General features: G+C 40.2%; 1 protein-coding gene across 1 annotated transcript in view; it reads left to right on the top strand.

Annotated features, from left to right (window-relative positions):
* MYO5B (myosin VB) overlaps positions 1-15,333 on the top strand; it is a 577,307-nt gene that overhangs the window by 322,177 nt on the left and 239,797 nt on the right. The window contains 2 exon segments of the mRNA XM_043977928.1: positions 6,404-6,511; positions 11,322-11,431. Coding sequence (XP_043833863.1) covers positions 6,404-6,511; positions 11,322-11,431 — 218 coding nt within the window.

Raw genomic sequence — 15,333 nt, forward strand, 5'->3', positions numbered from 1 at the left:
ATTAGTTATGAGAAGTAAGAGGGAAGAATTGAAGCAAAGTTTCTATCCAGGAGGCTGGGTGATCAATAGATACTTGCTGAACAAGTAATGGCCCCATGCTTATAGGATATTAAGTTCTCCCCAGTAGGGGAGTTAACCATTGTAAGTTAACTGGAAGACAGTGATTAGAAAAAACAAAGTTGGGGCAGCTAAGTAGCGCAGTGGATAGAGCACTGGCCCTGGAGTCAGGAGTACCTGAGTTCAAATCCGGCCTCAGACACTTAACACTTACTAGCTGTGTGACCCTGGGCAAGTCACTTAACCCCAACTGCCTCACAAAAAAAACAAACCCAAAGTTTAATTCATGCCCCACTTCTTTCCTAAAGGAAGTGATAGAGGGAGAAAGAAGCCTTGCTTTTGTGATGAAAGGAAAGATTATTCCAAAGGGATGGTTTTGTATGAAATGAACAAATAATAGTGATACAAGTTTGGGTATAATTGGACCATTTTGTCCTGAGTATAATTTTAAAGTAATAGTGTGAGATTTAAAATTGGATACAAGAGCATTAAACTCCCCTTTAACCTTTCCCTTATATATCTCTCCCAGACCAGTAAGTGAAAGAAGCCTCTGAGCTTTTGTTGTTTGGGAATTAATTAGCCAACAAAACAAGGTGATGTTGATTAGAGAGATAGGAAAGTAGAAATACAAATAAATAGTCTTAGATCTAAGCTTAGTCTATATTCAGTATAGAATTTACCAAAAACCCAAGGCCAGGGGCAGCTAGGTGGTGCAGTGGATAGAGCACCGGCCCTGGAGTCAGGAGTACCTGAGTTCAAATCCGGCCTCAGACACTTAACACTTACTAGCTGTGTGACCCTGGGCAAGTCACTTAACCCCAATTGCCTCACTTAAAAAAAAAAAAAACAAACCAAGGCCACCTCTGAGGCTGAGAACTGCGTCAAGCACGTGCTATTACGGAGGACCAGGCTGATCACCAAGGACCACGCTATCGAACCTGAGTCAGCGTGTGTGTGCCGAGTGAGCCAGTTGAACAAGCGAGTGAAAAAGAGACCAACTTCTATTCTCTCCTTGCTTTTAAGCTCGCACCCCGGAAGTGGAGTGCTTAACAGACGCACGGGCGGTTCGTCAGGGTCTCCTCCCCAAAAGGGTGGTCCTTCAAAAACTGGCGTCCTTCAGTTATCCTAACCGACTGTTAAAAGCTTTCACTTTTTACCACAATAGGAAACAAATTGTCTTAATTCTTTTCTGCTTATGTAGTGCACTGATGTGGAAAAATTACTTTTTCATGATGCGTACCTTGGGGCCATGCAGAACTCTTTGGGCTTCTGGGTAAAACAGTCCAAAATAACATAATTTTACCAGTAAGTCATACTCCTGCACTCTGATTTGCTATCCTAGAGGATTTGGGAGCTAAACAAGGATCCTTTACTATGCTCTTGTGCCCTGACAATAAAACTTTCTTAACACATTACGGTAGATTGGCTATGTGGATGCAGGCGTCTGCCTTTCATAATCTGCAGTACTGTCTCTGTGTGATTGGGAACCACAAGTAGCCACCCTAGTAACTGCTGATGGGTCCAGTGAGAATCTTTATCCCTTTGTACCATCCTTTTCTACTCCTCATAAAATGTACTTTCTGTCCTTAAGTTACAAAAATAACACTAATAAGTCTCATCAGAGAGAGAGAGAGAGAATGAACGCCCATGTGAGCATATTTCTGAAACCCATTTGGGTATGATCACCTTGTTGAGATGGATGGAATGAAATGTTAAGTCTGACATTGGAACCCAGCATATAGATAGAAGCCTGCACTACAACTCAATCAGTAGCAGTGTGGTATAGTGGATCTGGAATCTGAAGGGTTCCAATTCCATCTCAGGCACTTAGTGATTTAATTTTTCTGGCCCTTGGTTTCATACATAAAATTAGGGGAGTAGAGTAGAATAACCTCTTAGGTTCCTTCAAGTTCTAAATCTATAAACCTTTGAACCTGTAAGCACAGTGTGTGCTATGTGACTGCTCACTCTTTCATGGATTCTCCACATCCAATCTGATTCAACAAACATATGCTAATCATTGGAGATACAGAGACAAGACAAAACAAAATGGTTCCTGCCCTGAAGGAGCTTACATTCTGTTGGGAAGGGGGTGTAGTAGGTAAATAAATATATGCCTAATAATTGGAGGAGGAGGACAAGGAGGAGGTAAAAGAGGAGGAGGAGGGAGAGTACTGACAAGTGAGGGGATCAGGAAGGGCTTTCTCTTAGGGGATGGCACATAAACTGAGCCATAAAGGAGACCAGGGACTCTAGAATGCAGTGGTACAGTTCAGAAATGGGGAGCAGTCTTTCCAAAGACACAGCGATGGGAGACAAAGCACAAATTTTGGGAAAAAACAAGCAGGCCATTTTAGCTTGAACTGGAATATATAAAAAGGAATAATGAATAACAAGCCTAGGAAGAAAGACTGAAGCCAGATTGTAATAGGCTTAAAATGTCAAACTCAGGAGTTTAGATTTCATCCTGTGGGCAATAACATGCTTCAGAGGGTTCTTGAGGAGTGAAATGACATGCTCAGATTTGTGATTTAGGAAGATTATTTTACCTGCTGTGTGGAAGATGGATTGGAAAAAAGACTGGAAAGAAGACCAATTAAAAGGTTGTTACAATTGTTCAAGTGAGAGGAGGAAAAAAAATCATCATAAATTAAGTGCCTGTTCTTTGACATTCACTGTACATAGAGGAGATAAAGAATGGAATGCCTGAATTAAGGTGGTGGCCTTCTGAATGGAGGGAGGGGGCAGGGACTAGGGATATAATGGTGGTAAAGATGATGAGACTTGGAAACCATTTCCAGAAGGGGATTGTGAGAGGAAAGACTCAAGGATTTTTCTAAGTTTAGTAACTAAAATTCAGTTAATGGAAGAAGTTATTGAAGGAGATTATAGTTTCTTTCTTATTCATTTAAAATATTTAGTAATTGACATCCAGTGAGGCTAGTATGATACCATTTTTCTAGCTGACACAAAACTTCAATAGGAAATGTATTTGTCCATGTATCAAAGGTAGAAAGATGTAGAAAATGAACGTTCTTTCCTTTCACATTAAGTATCCTGAATGGTTGTTTATTTGGAATATAAAGATGTCCTCTTTTTTGTATTTTTCCTTTTCTTCCTCTCCTCTTTTCAGTGTCCTCTTCACTTCTCTGTCCCCTTTTTCTCCTCTTCCTCTTCCATCTCCTCTTATTCTTTTTTTTTTTCAACTTGAGATGGATGGAATGAAATGTTGTCTGACACTTAAACACAGCACAAAGAGAGATAAAAGCCTTCACTACAACTCAATCAGTAGCAGTGTGGTATAGTGGATAGAGTCATTGGACTTGGACTCTGAAGGGTTTGAATTCCATCTCAGACACTTAGCAGCAGAAGCAGCACTTAGCCCCCTGCTCCCTTCTCTTCCCTTCCTCTGCCCTCCTATTTCCTGTCCCCCACTCTCTTCCTTATCCACTTCTTCCTTTCCCTTTTCATCCTCTTTCCTTTCTTCCTATCTCCCCCCACCCCCCACTATGTGCACTTATTTAGCATCTTAAGTACACAACACATGAAGCTAGGGAGGTCACCATTCCAGTATCTTTCAGAAGGATAGTAAAATGTTCTAGTTTTCTCCCTGCTTGGAAATATCCACTTTGCTGGTGGATAAGCCCAGCTCACTTCCTTTTTTGTCTCCAACATTAATAATTTTTTTTCTTGAGAGGATTGATGGTTGTGTCCATAGTCCTGTATGTACTGTATGAGTATCACCTTTAAAAAGTCATAGGTACTATGGTATTTAGGCTTGAAAATCTTTTTTTGTTTTTGGTCGGGGCAATGAGGGTTAAGTGACTTATCCAGGGTCACACAGCTAGTAAGTATCAAGTGTTTGAGGCCAGATTTGAACTCAAGTCCTTTTAACTCCAGGGCCAGTGCTCTATCTACTGTGCTACCTAGCTGTCCCTAACATTAATAATTTTTTTAAAAAACCATTTCCCTTTTTTTTTCCCTAGAAAGACCTGAGTAGCTCTGCAACACAATGCCATCATTTTGGCCTGATTTCCTTGCCTGTGGTGGAAGGACAGTTGTTGTGGGGAAGGGTACAAGGCTCAAGAGGTGGCCTAAAGGCAACCTCTATGAAGAGCTCATTCCTGTCTCAGACCAGGAGGTACTGCCATACCCTGGTCCAGAGAAGTCTTCAGCTGGATAGTGATATGTATAGACCATTAGACTTGAAGTCAGGAAATCCTGAGTTCAGATGCACCCTCAGACTCTTACTAGCTGTGTCACCCTGGGCAACTCACTTAACCTTTCTGTGCCTCAGTTTCCTCATCAGTAAAGAGGGGAATTATAACAGCACCTATCTCACAGGGTTGTTCTAATGATGCAGTGAGAAAACATGTCCAGTGCTTTGTAAACCTTAAGTTGTTCAGTTGTTTCAGTTGTGTCTGACTCTTCATGACCGAATTTGGGGTCTTCTTGGCAGAGAAATTGGAGTTGTTTGCGATTTTTTTTCTCCAGCTCATTTTATAGATGAGAAACTGAAGCAAACAGGGTTAAGTGACTTGTCCAGGGTCACAAGACTAGTAGTGGCTGAGACCAGATTTGAACTAAGAAAGATGAGTCTTCCTGACTTCAGACCCTGTTATTCTAGCCACTGTACCACCTAGCTGCCTCAGCAAAACTTAAAGCACTATATAAATACTAGTCATTATTATTGTTGACAACCATAACAATAATATCTATTCTCCTCTTCAGTTGTCTCAATGAAATTCCTTTTGGAAGTTCTCCCCTTATCAGTCCTCTGAATCAAGCCCCTAATGGGATTTGATTGACATTTAAGCAGGATTGTTTGCAGGGTCAGGCTGTGTTGGAAGGTTCCATCTGGAAGAGCATAGTAGACAGGAAGGGATACTTCTTTCTCCCACCATGCATGTGAAATTTAACCTCGGAGCTCACCGTCACTCCGAGGTCTTAATGTGACTCATATCCAAGTGAACCTCTCCAGATTGCAGTGATACACTTAGGGCAAAATTACACAGTAAGGTGAAATTTATTTTCCTATTGATACCTGTTGTTGAGTTGTTTCAGTCATATCTTATTCTCTGTGACCCCATTTGGGGTTTTCTTGGCAAAGATCCCTGGAACAGTTTGCCATTTCCTTTTCCAGCTTATTTTACAGATGAGGAAACTGAGGCAAACAGAGTTAAGTGACCTGCCCAGGGTCACATAGTAAGTGTCTGAGGCCAGATTTGAACTCAGGTCTTCCTGACTCCAGGGCTGGTACTTTATCCACTGTGCCACCTAGATGTCCTATTGATACTTAGTAAAATGTAATTAAGAGGGTAAAATTATGTATCCAAATCATTATCTTTCATAAACAAATTTCTCATAAATACAGTACCAAAAATATTCTTGAGATTTCTATAAATAGTCTCTACTGTAACCACAGTATTATTACAGATGAAACTTTACCTACAGCTATCCAGGCATACCATTGATCCATAAAAATGTAAGAAGAATGGGGTTTTTTTTGTTTCTTTTGTTTTGTTTTGCTAGGCAATAGTTAAATGACTTGCCCAGGGTCACACAACTAGTAAGTGTCAAATGTTTGAGGTCAAATTTGAACCCAGGTCCTCCTGATTCCAGGGCCTGTGCTTTATCCACTATGCCACCTAGCTGCCTCCAAGAAGAATGTTTTTAATAGATGTCATCATACTGAATACTTAATCTCCTATTACATAGAATGAAAAAATTTCAAAGTAAAGACTGAAGCGAAGAAATGAAAACCACATAGGAACAGAAGGAAGTGCATATCATCCGCAGCCTCTTCCTGCTGCTGAACTTTTCCCCAAAGATACTGCTGAGTCTACAGAAAATGAATCAACATCCCAACAATTTCATTTATAAACATCAATCATTTTATGTACCTGTAAAAAAGTCTGGCAAATATTAAATATAAAAGATTAATAGGAAAAGAACCCATCTCAGGACCAGTTCTCTTTGAACTCTGTCAAATATAAAAAAGAATAAAACATAATCGTCATCGTTCTTGACTTCTTTAAAAAGAAAAATCCCAGTCTTATTTTTTGTTACCATCCATGTCTTCATGGATCATATTTGCTTAAAGGAACACTTGTATTCGGTAGAAGATGTTATTTGCTATTTTGTATTATCCAGTTCTCTCCCCATTCTCCCATCTCTCCTTTGCAACTCTTAGGCATGCTAGTAATAGAAATAAAATTCTAGGAGTATGATATAGAAAGAGGAGGGATCCTGTTGGGCTGTCACATATAAAGTGCATGCAGGAATGACATTTTCCTGACATAACTTTTATACTTTCTCCCCCCCCCCCTTTACCTCCTTAAAACAGCATGTGCCGAGGACTTTTTCTATGTCTCCCAGGGAAGAGACACATCTATTGAAGGTGTGGATGATGCAGACGACTTTGAGAAAACCAGACAGGCCTTCACTCTTCTTGGTAAGGTTTTAGGGTTTTTGGGGGGGTAGGGAAAGCAGGAGAATTAGAGGGGAACAGGGTCTTTTAAAACATCTTTGGGGGGGCAGCTAGGTGGCGCAGTGGATAGAGCACTGGCCCTGGAGTCAGGAGTACCTGAGTTCAAATCAGGCCTCAGACACTTAATACTTACTAGCTGTGTGACCCTGGGCAAGTCACTTAACCCCAATTGCCTCACACACACAAAAAAGATAACATTTGCAAAGAATTTTAAAAAAAAACATCTTTGGGGAGAAAATCTTGGGGGAGGAAATGTCCTTTTCCTTGTACTAGATTTCAAAGGATTCTAGGGTTTCTAAAATGCAGCCTTCATTTACAGAGAGAGCAAAGTTGTAAGAGGTTCTCAGTCACTCAGAAACATTAGCTTGTCAGGCCAGTAGAAAAGATAGAGAGGGGAGACCTCAAGTATAAAACAAATCTTCAGTGAGATTGATTAATGTTCTTCCTCTTACCATCAAAGAATGGGTTTGGAAGCTGCACAGTGGGAAAAAATCCTAAACCGATTCTTGGGAGACCCAGAATTTGGAATCACAGAGAATCTCAAAGATGGTAGAGCCCTTTAAAGTTAATCTAAAATCCAACCTTTCAACCAGGAGGGTGAAGGAAATCCTCCTAGGATATCTCTCTCTCTCTCTCTCTCTCTCTCTCTCTCTCTCTCTCTCTCTCTCTCTTTTTTTTTTTGGCAGGGCAATGAGGGTTAAGTGACTTGCCCAGAGTCACACAGCTAGTAAGTGTCAAGTGTCTGCGGCTGGATTTGAACTCAGGTCCTCTTGACTCCAGGGCCAGTTCTCTATCCACTGCGCCACCTAGCTGCCCCCTAGAATATCTCTTAACAGATTGTCATCCAGCCTGTATTTCAATACTCTCAGAATCTGCCTTGTTTCATTGTTGGCATGCCCCTCTGATAGTTTAAATGCCTTTCTTTTTTTTTTTTAAATGCCTTTCTTTACATTGAACAAAAATCAACCTCTCTGTGACTTCCACCTCTTGATCCTGGTTTTGTTTTGGAATCAGACTAATTCTAACACCTTTTCCACAAGCCAGCTCTTCAACTATTTGAAGAATAATATCAGAAGTCCCCTTATTCTTCTCATAGCTTTGCCATTCACGAGTCATTTCCCCTCTCTGGACCTCAAATTCATCTTATATTATTAAACAAGGAGGTTTTTTGTCACTTTTGTTGCTGAGTCCTTTCAGTCATGTCCAGCTCTGTGATCCATTTTGGGGTTTTCTTGGCAAAGATACTGGTTTGCCATTTCCTTCTTCAAGGACTGTGTGGTTATAGAGATAATCAGTATAATAGCTAACATTTTATAATGCTTTACACATATTATCCCACTTGATTCTCACAACAATCTTGTGGGGCAAATTCTATTATAATCCTCATTTTACAGGTGAGGAAACTGAGCCCCAGATAAGTAAATGACTTGCCCAGGACATATGGATAGTAAGTTTCAGAAGCAAGATTGAAAGTCAGGTCTTCCTGACTCCATGTTCAGCACTCTGTCTATCCATTACTCCAGGCCACTTCCTAAAATGAACACTAGAGCCCTTTCTAACTTTAAAATTCCATTACTCACTAATTCTTATTGAGTCTTTATTGCTCTGACAGGCTTCCTCTTGATCATGTTGGATAGATGGTTCTAGAACACAGTTCTCAACTCTTCTTTGCAGTTCCATGTGCAGTTCTGTGAGGACCATGGGATGTTATCCTATTCTGTTATTGATGTGGCTTTTAAATTATTAGTAGCCATCATCAAAGCAATCTGCATTTTGATTTAATTTTATTATAATTAAAGGAGAGGATATTTTTTTACTTCAATTCAATGGGAACAAAAATACTTCTGGAAATCTCCTATAACCAAGAAGTTGCCTTGGCTAAATTATGGGGAAAGATTCATGAAGAGCTTCAATTAAATTTGTCCATAGTTGATCCCCAGTAGTGTAGTTGAGGATGATTAAATGTATTTCTGAACTTTGGAAGATAAAGAAACTATCATGTTTATCCCAAAAATTCAGTTGTTCAAGAAAGGTTGATGGATTCTACTGACTAGATCATATGGCTAACCCAGTGTAGCATTTTTTAGCTTGGAATTAGGTGCAAATACTGCACAGCAAGCAAATTCCTGTGTAAGGAGAGAGGAAAATGGGAATCTTGGCTGCCAAAGTCAGCAGAAAATGTTCAGTTTTCCCAGCAGCTGAAAGATAGATTTGACTTGTCCTCCTTCTCTGCATTCCCCAACTCAGGGCTCCCCTTCTTGTGCCCTTTTATCCAAAGGATGGAGGGAGAAGGTCATAGGTTGGAGGGTTATGAATGGCACATGACATGACTGGCCCCTCACATTACCTTCTGCCTGTAAGAAAAGAGATAAGGGCTTTAAAAAATGGCTTTGTAGCAATCGTGCTGAGCAGAAAGGACAAGCTAGTGCTTGAGGAGACATCATTCTTTGAAAGATGATTAAATCTAGTGTAGAGCTTTAGAATTGGGCTCTTGGTGAAAGACCTAAGCGAATAGTAACTAAAAAGTTGGATATACCAAAAATCTTTTTTTTAATTGTATTTTTAGTTTATGGAATAAAACAAGCAAGAAAAAAAGATGAATGTACATGGAACTGCATATTCACTATGCACAATTTGCTATTCCCTTCAAATATATAATAAAATTATCATTTTTCCCTCCCCCACTCTAGAGATGGCTACCATTAGGCACAAACATATATATACATATGCACATAAACACATATGTATATATATAATTATTCTATACTTCTTTTTATCAGTCCTTTGTCTAGATGCAAATAGCATCTTTCTTCCTATATCACCCAGTGCAGGCTGGGTGACTACCTCCAATAAAGTCACACTACATTAAAAAGAAACCTATTTGGGCCAGCTAGGTGGCACAATGGTTAGAGCACCAGCCCTGGAGTCCAGAGGACCTGAGTTCAAATTAGGCCTCAGACACTTACAGCTATGTGACCCTAGGCAAAGCACTTGACTATGATTGTCTCCTAAAAAAGAAAAGAAAAGAAACCTATTCTATTTTTGAATCTCTATAGTAATTAAAACATTTTTTCTTATATTGAGTCAAAATCTGCCTTCCTATATACCTTTTACCCATGGGCCCTGGTTATATTCTTTGGGGTCACATCAGAAAATATAAACGTCTGCACTGAAGCCTTTTAAATATGCAAAGACAGTTATCACCTCCCTGACTAATCTTTTAAAGTAAATATCAAAACTTCATATATATATATATATATATATATATATATATATACACACACACACACACACACACACACACATGTTTCTGAGAAGTATGGTATTAACATATACACACACGTATGTATGTATATAGCCTCGTTTTCAGGACCCTCATCATCATCCTAGTCATCCTTCACTGAATATTTTCTCATCTCTCAGGGTCCCTCTTAAAGCATTCCTCCTAGAGCTGGATATGTAACTCCAGCATGTTCTAACCAATACAAACAGCAGGATTTTAACTTCCTGTAAACTGGATATTCTATTATTCCTAATGAAGCCTAGATTTGGTTTTAGCACTGATAATCCCATTTCTGTCTTTCTGAGACAGAAAGGCCCTAGTTAAATGGATATTCTCAAGCCCCATGGCATCCTTTCTCCTATCCCTGGCATACCCGATATAAAAGATCTTCTCTGGGCAAGGAAGCCCTAAGGTTTTTTTTACAGGTAAATACAAGGTGTGGGGATGCACCTGTCCTCAGGTCTTCTTCTGAAACACCAGGCCCTAAACAAACATAACAGGGGTGCTTTAACTTTCCTCCCTTTGACCAGTTCGTTGAGTAGCAATGTATACTATGTGTGCATTTGGTCCCTGAGTCATTTGAGGGATGAGGGTTGGGGGAAGGAGCTGTCGATGTTAATCAAAACTAGATTGTGATTGCTTTGTGTGGGTACATGTACATTATTCACTTCCTGAGTGATCTGTGATACTTTTTGCAATCCAAGCTGGCTTCCTCTTTTCTCCCAGCCTACATGCTGGGAATACAAACTCACTTTCCTATTAGCTTAAGTAAAGCATGGGCTTTAATGCCTTTTAAAAAAAAAAAGATATCCCATTTTAAAACTACAAATTTTTTGTTGTTTTTCCATTATCCATACCTGGTAGCCCTGCATTCTCCAGGAAAATTAAAATTTGACTCTGTATTTTTATCTATAGAGATTCAGGAAAAGATGTGTATGAGTTATATTTAAGGTGTGTTTCTGATAGGTGTGGTTTAGCAAGGAAGAGGCTGTGAAGGGGAGGGGTGAGGCTGAGGACTGGCTTGCCATCACAGCCCTTACCATAACAATCTCCTGAAGAGTCTTCCTCACTTTCCCTTGACAGCCCTTTAGATGTGTGTCACAGATGTTTACAGGAGATTATATTTGGAGAACGATTATTACAGATAAATTATCTCTCCTTATGGAACCATAAAAATGTCCTTAAATGTCTGGTTGAAATGAAGTCCAAGATGAGTCTTCATGATGGTACCTCTGTTTCATATCCAGCCATTCTGACCCAAGTGGTTCTGGGTGAGGATTTAATAGTTCAGCCCAGGAATCCTTTTCACCCTTAGCACTATTCCTTTGGATGGTGATTACTTGTCAAGGGTGCTTGTCTAGATTGTCTGTAAAATTGTTGGCTTTGAACAAAAAGCAAGCACACACACACTCCATCTAAGACAGTTAAATCTCACTTTCTATGCTGCCATGAAAATTGGGAATAATTCATCCCTTTCCCTTTCCCTTTTAGGAGTCAGAGAGTCCCATCAGATAAGTATTTTTAAGATAATTGCTTCTATCCTGCACCTTGGAAATGTGGAAATTCAGGCTGAACGTGATGGAGATTCCTGTAGCATATCAGTAAGTTGTATGCCCATGCCAATGAGACAGTCCTTACAATTTCTTGTGTGGTTATAGATTTATACTACTTATATACTACTCTCTACTCCAAGAATATGAGGGATTATTTATTTCTAACGATAATGTTAGCCTACACCTGGACAACTAATGTGATTTACTGTTGGTGGTGCCTTTTAAAAGGAACTAACTCCTTTTCAGCTCATGTGCTTTCTGCAGTGGAACTGAAAAATCACCTGACTCTTCTTAGGATTTTAGTGTCCCCAGCAAAGTCAGCTCAGGGCTGGGTATTTGCTATGTCCCTATGGATAATATCAAGTGCCTCTAGGCACATAGCAGCCTACAAGAAGCTGGCAGAAGAAAGAGTTTTGTGCTAGATATTCCATTGCGGTAATGAGAAATAGCACATACTATCCCTGGTTCCTGCCTTCAAGGACTTTTTAATCTAGTTAGAGAGATATAAACAAATAGACAAGGCAGAGGTGTCAAACAAGAATTACCTATAGTAATGGCAGACTGGATTATTATAGTTAAAAAGTTAGTCTCTGCAACACTAGCACACTTGAGGACTACATTCATTAGCACCTGTTTTCAGGACTGTATGTATATTTCCCCAGCTAGATTACAAAGTCCCTGAGGGCATGAAGCAAGGATGGGATCTTATATTTCTCATTCCCATAATGCAATGCTAATACAATGCCTTTCCACAAGGTGATGTTCCACAAATACTTGTTGAATGACTGACATCATTTTTTCATACCATAGAGAAACCTTGTAAAATCAACCAACCACTTTTAGTGGCCACTTTTAGTGAGTCATTCAGCCAGTAAGCATTCATTAAGCACTCACTGTGTGCCAGGCACCATGTTCAATGATGTAACATAAACCCATTCTAGATTTAATCCTTTGTTATGTTCAATGGTATATGCAAAAATATAAGGCAAAATCCTGGTTCCCAAGAAGGTCTTTATTTATTTATTTGTTTGTTTGTTTATCTGGTGAATTTTTAAACTCTAGGGAAAGTCAACAGAATCATAGAAAAATAAACTAAGCCTTTTTCTGTGTATCTTAACCTGGTGATTTTTCAGTTCAGCCAGTATATATTGGAAGCGGCATAGTTTCATTGAAAAAATGCTGGGGGGGGGGGCTAGATAGCACAGTGGATAAAGCACCTGCCCTGGATTCAGGAGAACCTGAGTTCAAATCTGGCCTCAGACACTTGACACTTACTAGCTGTGTATCCCTGGGCAAGTCACTTAACCCTCATTGCCTTGCAAAAAAAACCAAAATAAAACAAAAAAGAAAGAATGCTGGGTTTGGAGTTAGGAGATATGGTTGCAAATACAAGTTCTGGCTCTTGATAATTATCTAACTCTGACTAATTAATTTGAACCTATTGTAACTAAGTGTTTAAACATTATAGTTCTCATCTGTAAATTGGAATTCACAATGCTTGACCTATCCACTTCACAGAGGTGGTGCAAAGCAAATGCTTTTGAAATTTCTACAGTGCGGGCAGCTAGATGGCGCAGTGGATAGAGCACCGGCCCTGGACTCAGGAGTACCTGAATTCAAATCTGACCTCAGACACTTAACAATTACTAGCTGTGTGACCCTGGGCAAGTCACTTAACCCCAATTGCCTTGCTAAAAAAAAAAAAGAAGAAGAAAGAAATCTCCACAGTGCTATATTGGGTGTCCCAAAAGTCTTAGTACTTTTCAACACTTTTATAGCTGGGAGACTTTTCACTGGGAAGGTCTTGGGTTGGAGAGACTCAAAGGGATGAAAGATGATGCTCCGTAGGGCTTTTTGGAGATGAAAATGAAGATCAGATTGAAACAAGTTTCCACAGGGTAGTAAGTCAAGACTAATAAGGAAGGCCAAAGAGATCAAGGGGGACGCACAAAGACCCACCACCCTGAAGTGGTCAGAACATGAATCCAGGTCTCCAAATTCCTCCTATACAACCCTGTCAGCAGAAAATAGCACCCTACAGCATCTTTCTCTTAAGACTTGGTTTTGACTTATTCCTACAAGGCAAACATTGTGGCTTTTGTGGATGTACTTTACCACAGTGAGGAGAACATCCCAGGCTGGGCAGTTTATATTTTTAATTAAAATATGAAAATGTGCTCTGCAACTGCTACTGTTACCTTGGAGATGCTATAACATACAATAACTTGGACACCAGAGGCAATTTGTTTCCTATATTTGGCAACCTGGACCCATAAAACTCATCTGCTCTCCCCAATGCAGAGTATTTTAATCGATTTAGCATCATTTAATTAAGTTTAAATGCAATTGCATAATGCTAAATCAGTCTGTTATCACTTTTAATCAGCATTCAGAAGGGCATGCAAGATCACAAATTCTCCATGTACCCTGCATGTGTTCCAGAAGCAGTGATACCTGCATCTGGACTGGGTTCTCCCAACAAGCACATCTAGCTTTCTTATTCTTTTGTGTTCTCCTCCAATGCTGGAAGACTAGGATCTTGGATGCCTTTAGTAGTTGCCTCTCTGTCTGGAACCTCACTAAACTCACATTTAGCAAGCCTCAGTGAGAAAGCAAGCAGGCGATACTTGGATGGGCACTGTTGCCAGGAGCACATTGGAACATTGGGGATCTAGCCATGGTGCTAGACCTTGCATTTAACCACTTCTTGGAAGCCAGTTAGCATCAGCTAGTGGGAGGCTTGCCAGCTCAAAGCCTGCCCAAAAACCCCTCTCATTCCTTTACTTGAAGATGGATGGCTTTAAAGCCATAATTAAGGGTGCCAACCTGGATAGGACAGGAGCATTTTGTGAACCCTCATTGCTGAGCAAATATAAAAACCAAACAAATATCCAGACAATTAGCCAACCCAAGAAATGTATTGTTCAATAGACTCAGAGGAAAGACACCAGCCAGTGATCAAGGAAATCCATTCTTTAATCTTGGTTCTGCTTTCTACTTTCCAAAAGTAACCTTGGAGGGGCAGCTAGGTGGCACAGTGGATAGAGCACCAGCCCTGGACTCAGGAGGACCTGAGTTCAAATCTGAACTCAGACACTTGACACTTGCTAGCTGTGTGACCCTGGGCAAGTCACTTAACCCCAATTGCCTCACAAAAACCAAAAACCAAAACAAAAGTAACCTTGGACAAGTGACCTCGGGCAAGCCACCAAACTTGTCTGGGCCTCAGTTTCCTCATCTATAAAGTGAAGGACTCAGAGATGTTCTTAATGGCTCCTTTGTGTTCTAGTGTCCTGTAATGATAAAAACTCACTTTAAAGTTTATCATATTTTCCTCAAGACCTTTCCCAATTCCCTCCACCCACCTTCCATGGCTAATGTTTTCCTTTCCTTTTCAGGTGATCTCCATTTACCCACTATGTTTTAGCAGCTGGGAGGACTGAGAAAGATTGTTAAGAAAGCATTTTGTAGGAGCAGCTAGGTGGTGCAGGCCTTGGATTTAGGAGGACCTGAGTTCAAATCTGAACTCAGACACTTGACACTTATTAGCTGTGTGACTCTGGGCAAGTCACTTAACCCCCATTGCCCTACAAAAAAATCCAAAAACAAAAACAAAAAGTGCTTAGTTGGGGCAGTTAGGTGGTGCAGTGGATAAAGCACCAGCCCTGGAGTCAGGAGGACCTGAGTTCAAATCCAGCCTCAGACACTTGACACTTACTAGCTGTGTGGCCCTGGGCAAGTCACTTAACCCCCATTGCCCCACAAAAAAGTGCTTAGCTCATTGCTTGGTACATAGTAGGTACTATATAAATGTTTATTCCCTCTCTTCCAAACTCCTCATTTTACAGAAGAGAAAACTGAGGCCCACATATGCATTGCACCTTGTTAATTGTAAGTTGTCTCCCTCACTAGAAACTGTCTTTTGCCTTTATTTTGGATCCCCAGGACTT

Source organism: Dromiciops gliroides, chromosome 1, assembly GCF_019393635.1.
Source record: "Dromiciops gliroides isolate mDroGli1 chromosome 1, mDroGli1.pri, whole genome shotgun sequence".
In the NCBI taxonomy this organism is placed as follows: domain Eukaryota; kingdom Metazoa; phylum Chordata; class Mammalia; order Microbiotheria; family Microbiotheriidae; genus Dromiciops; species Dromiciops gliroides.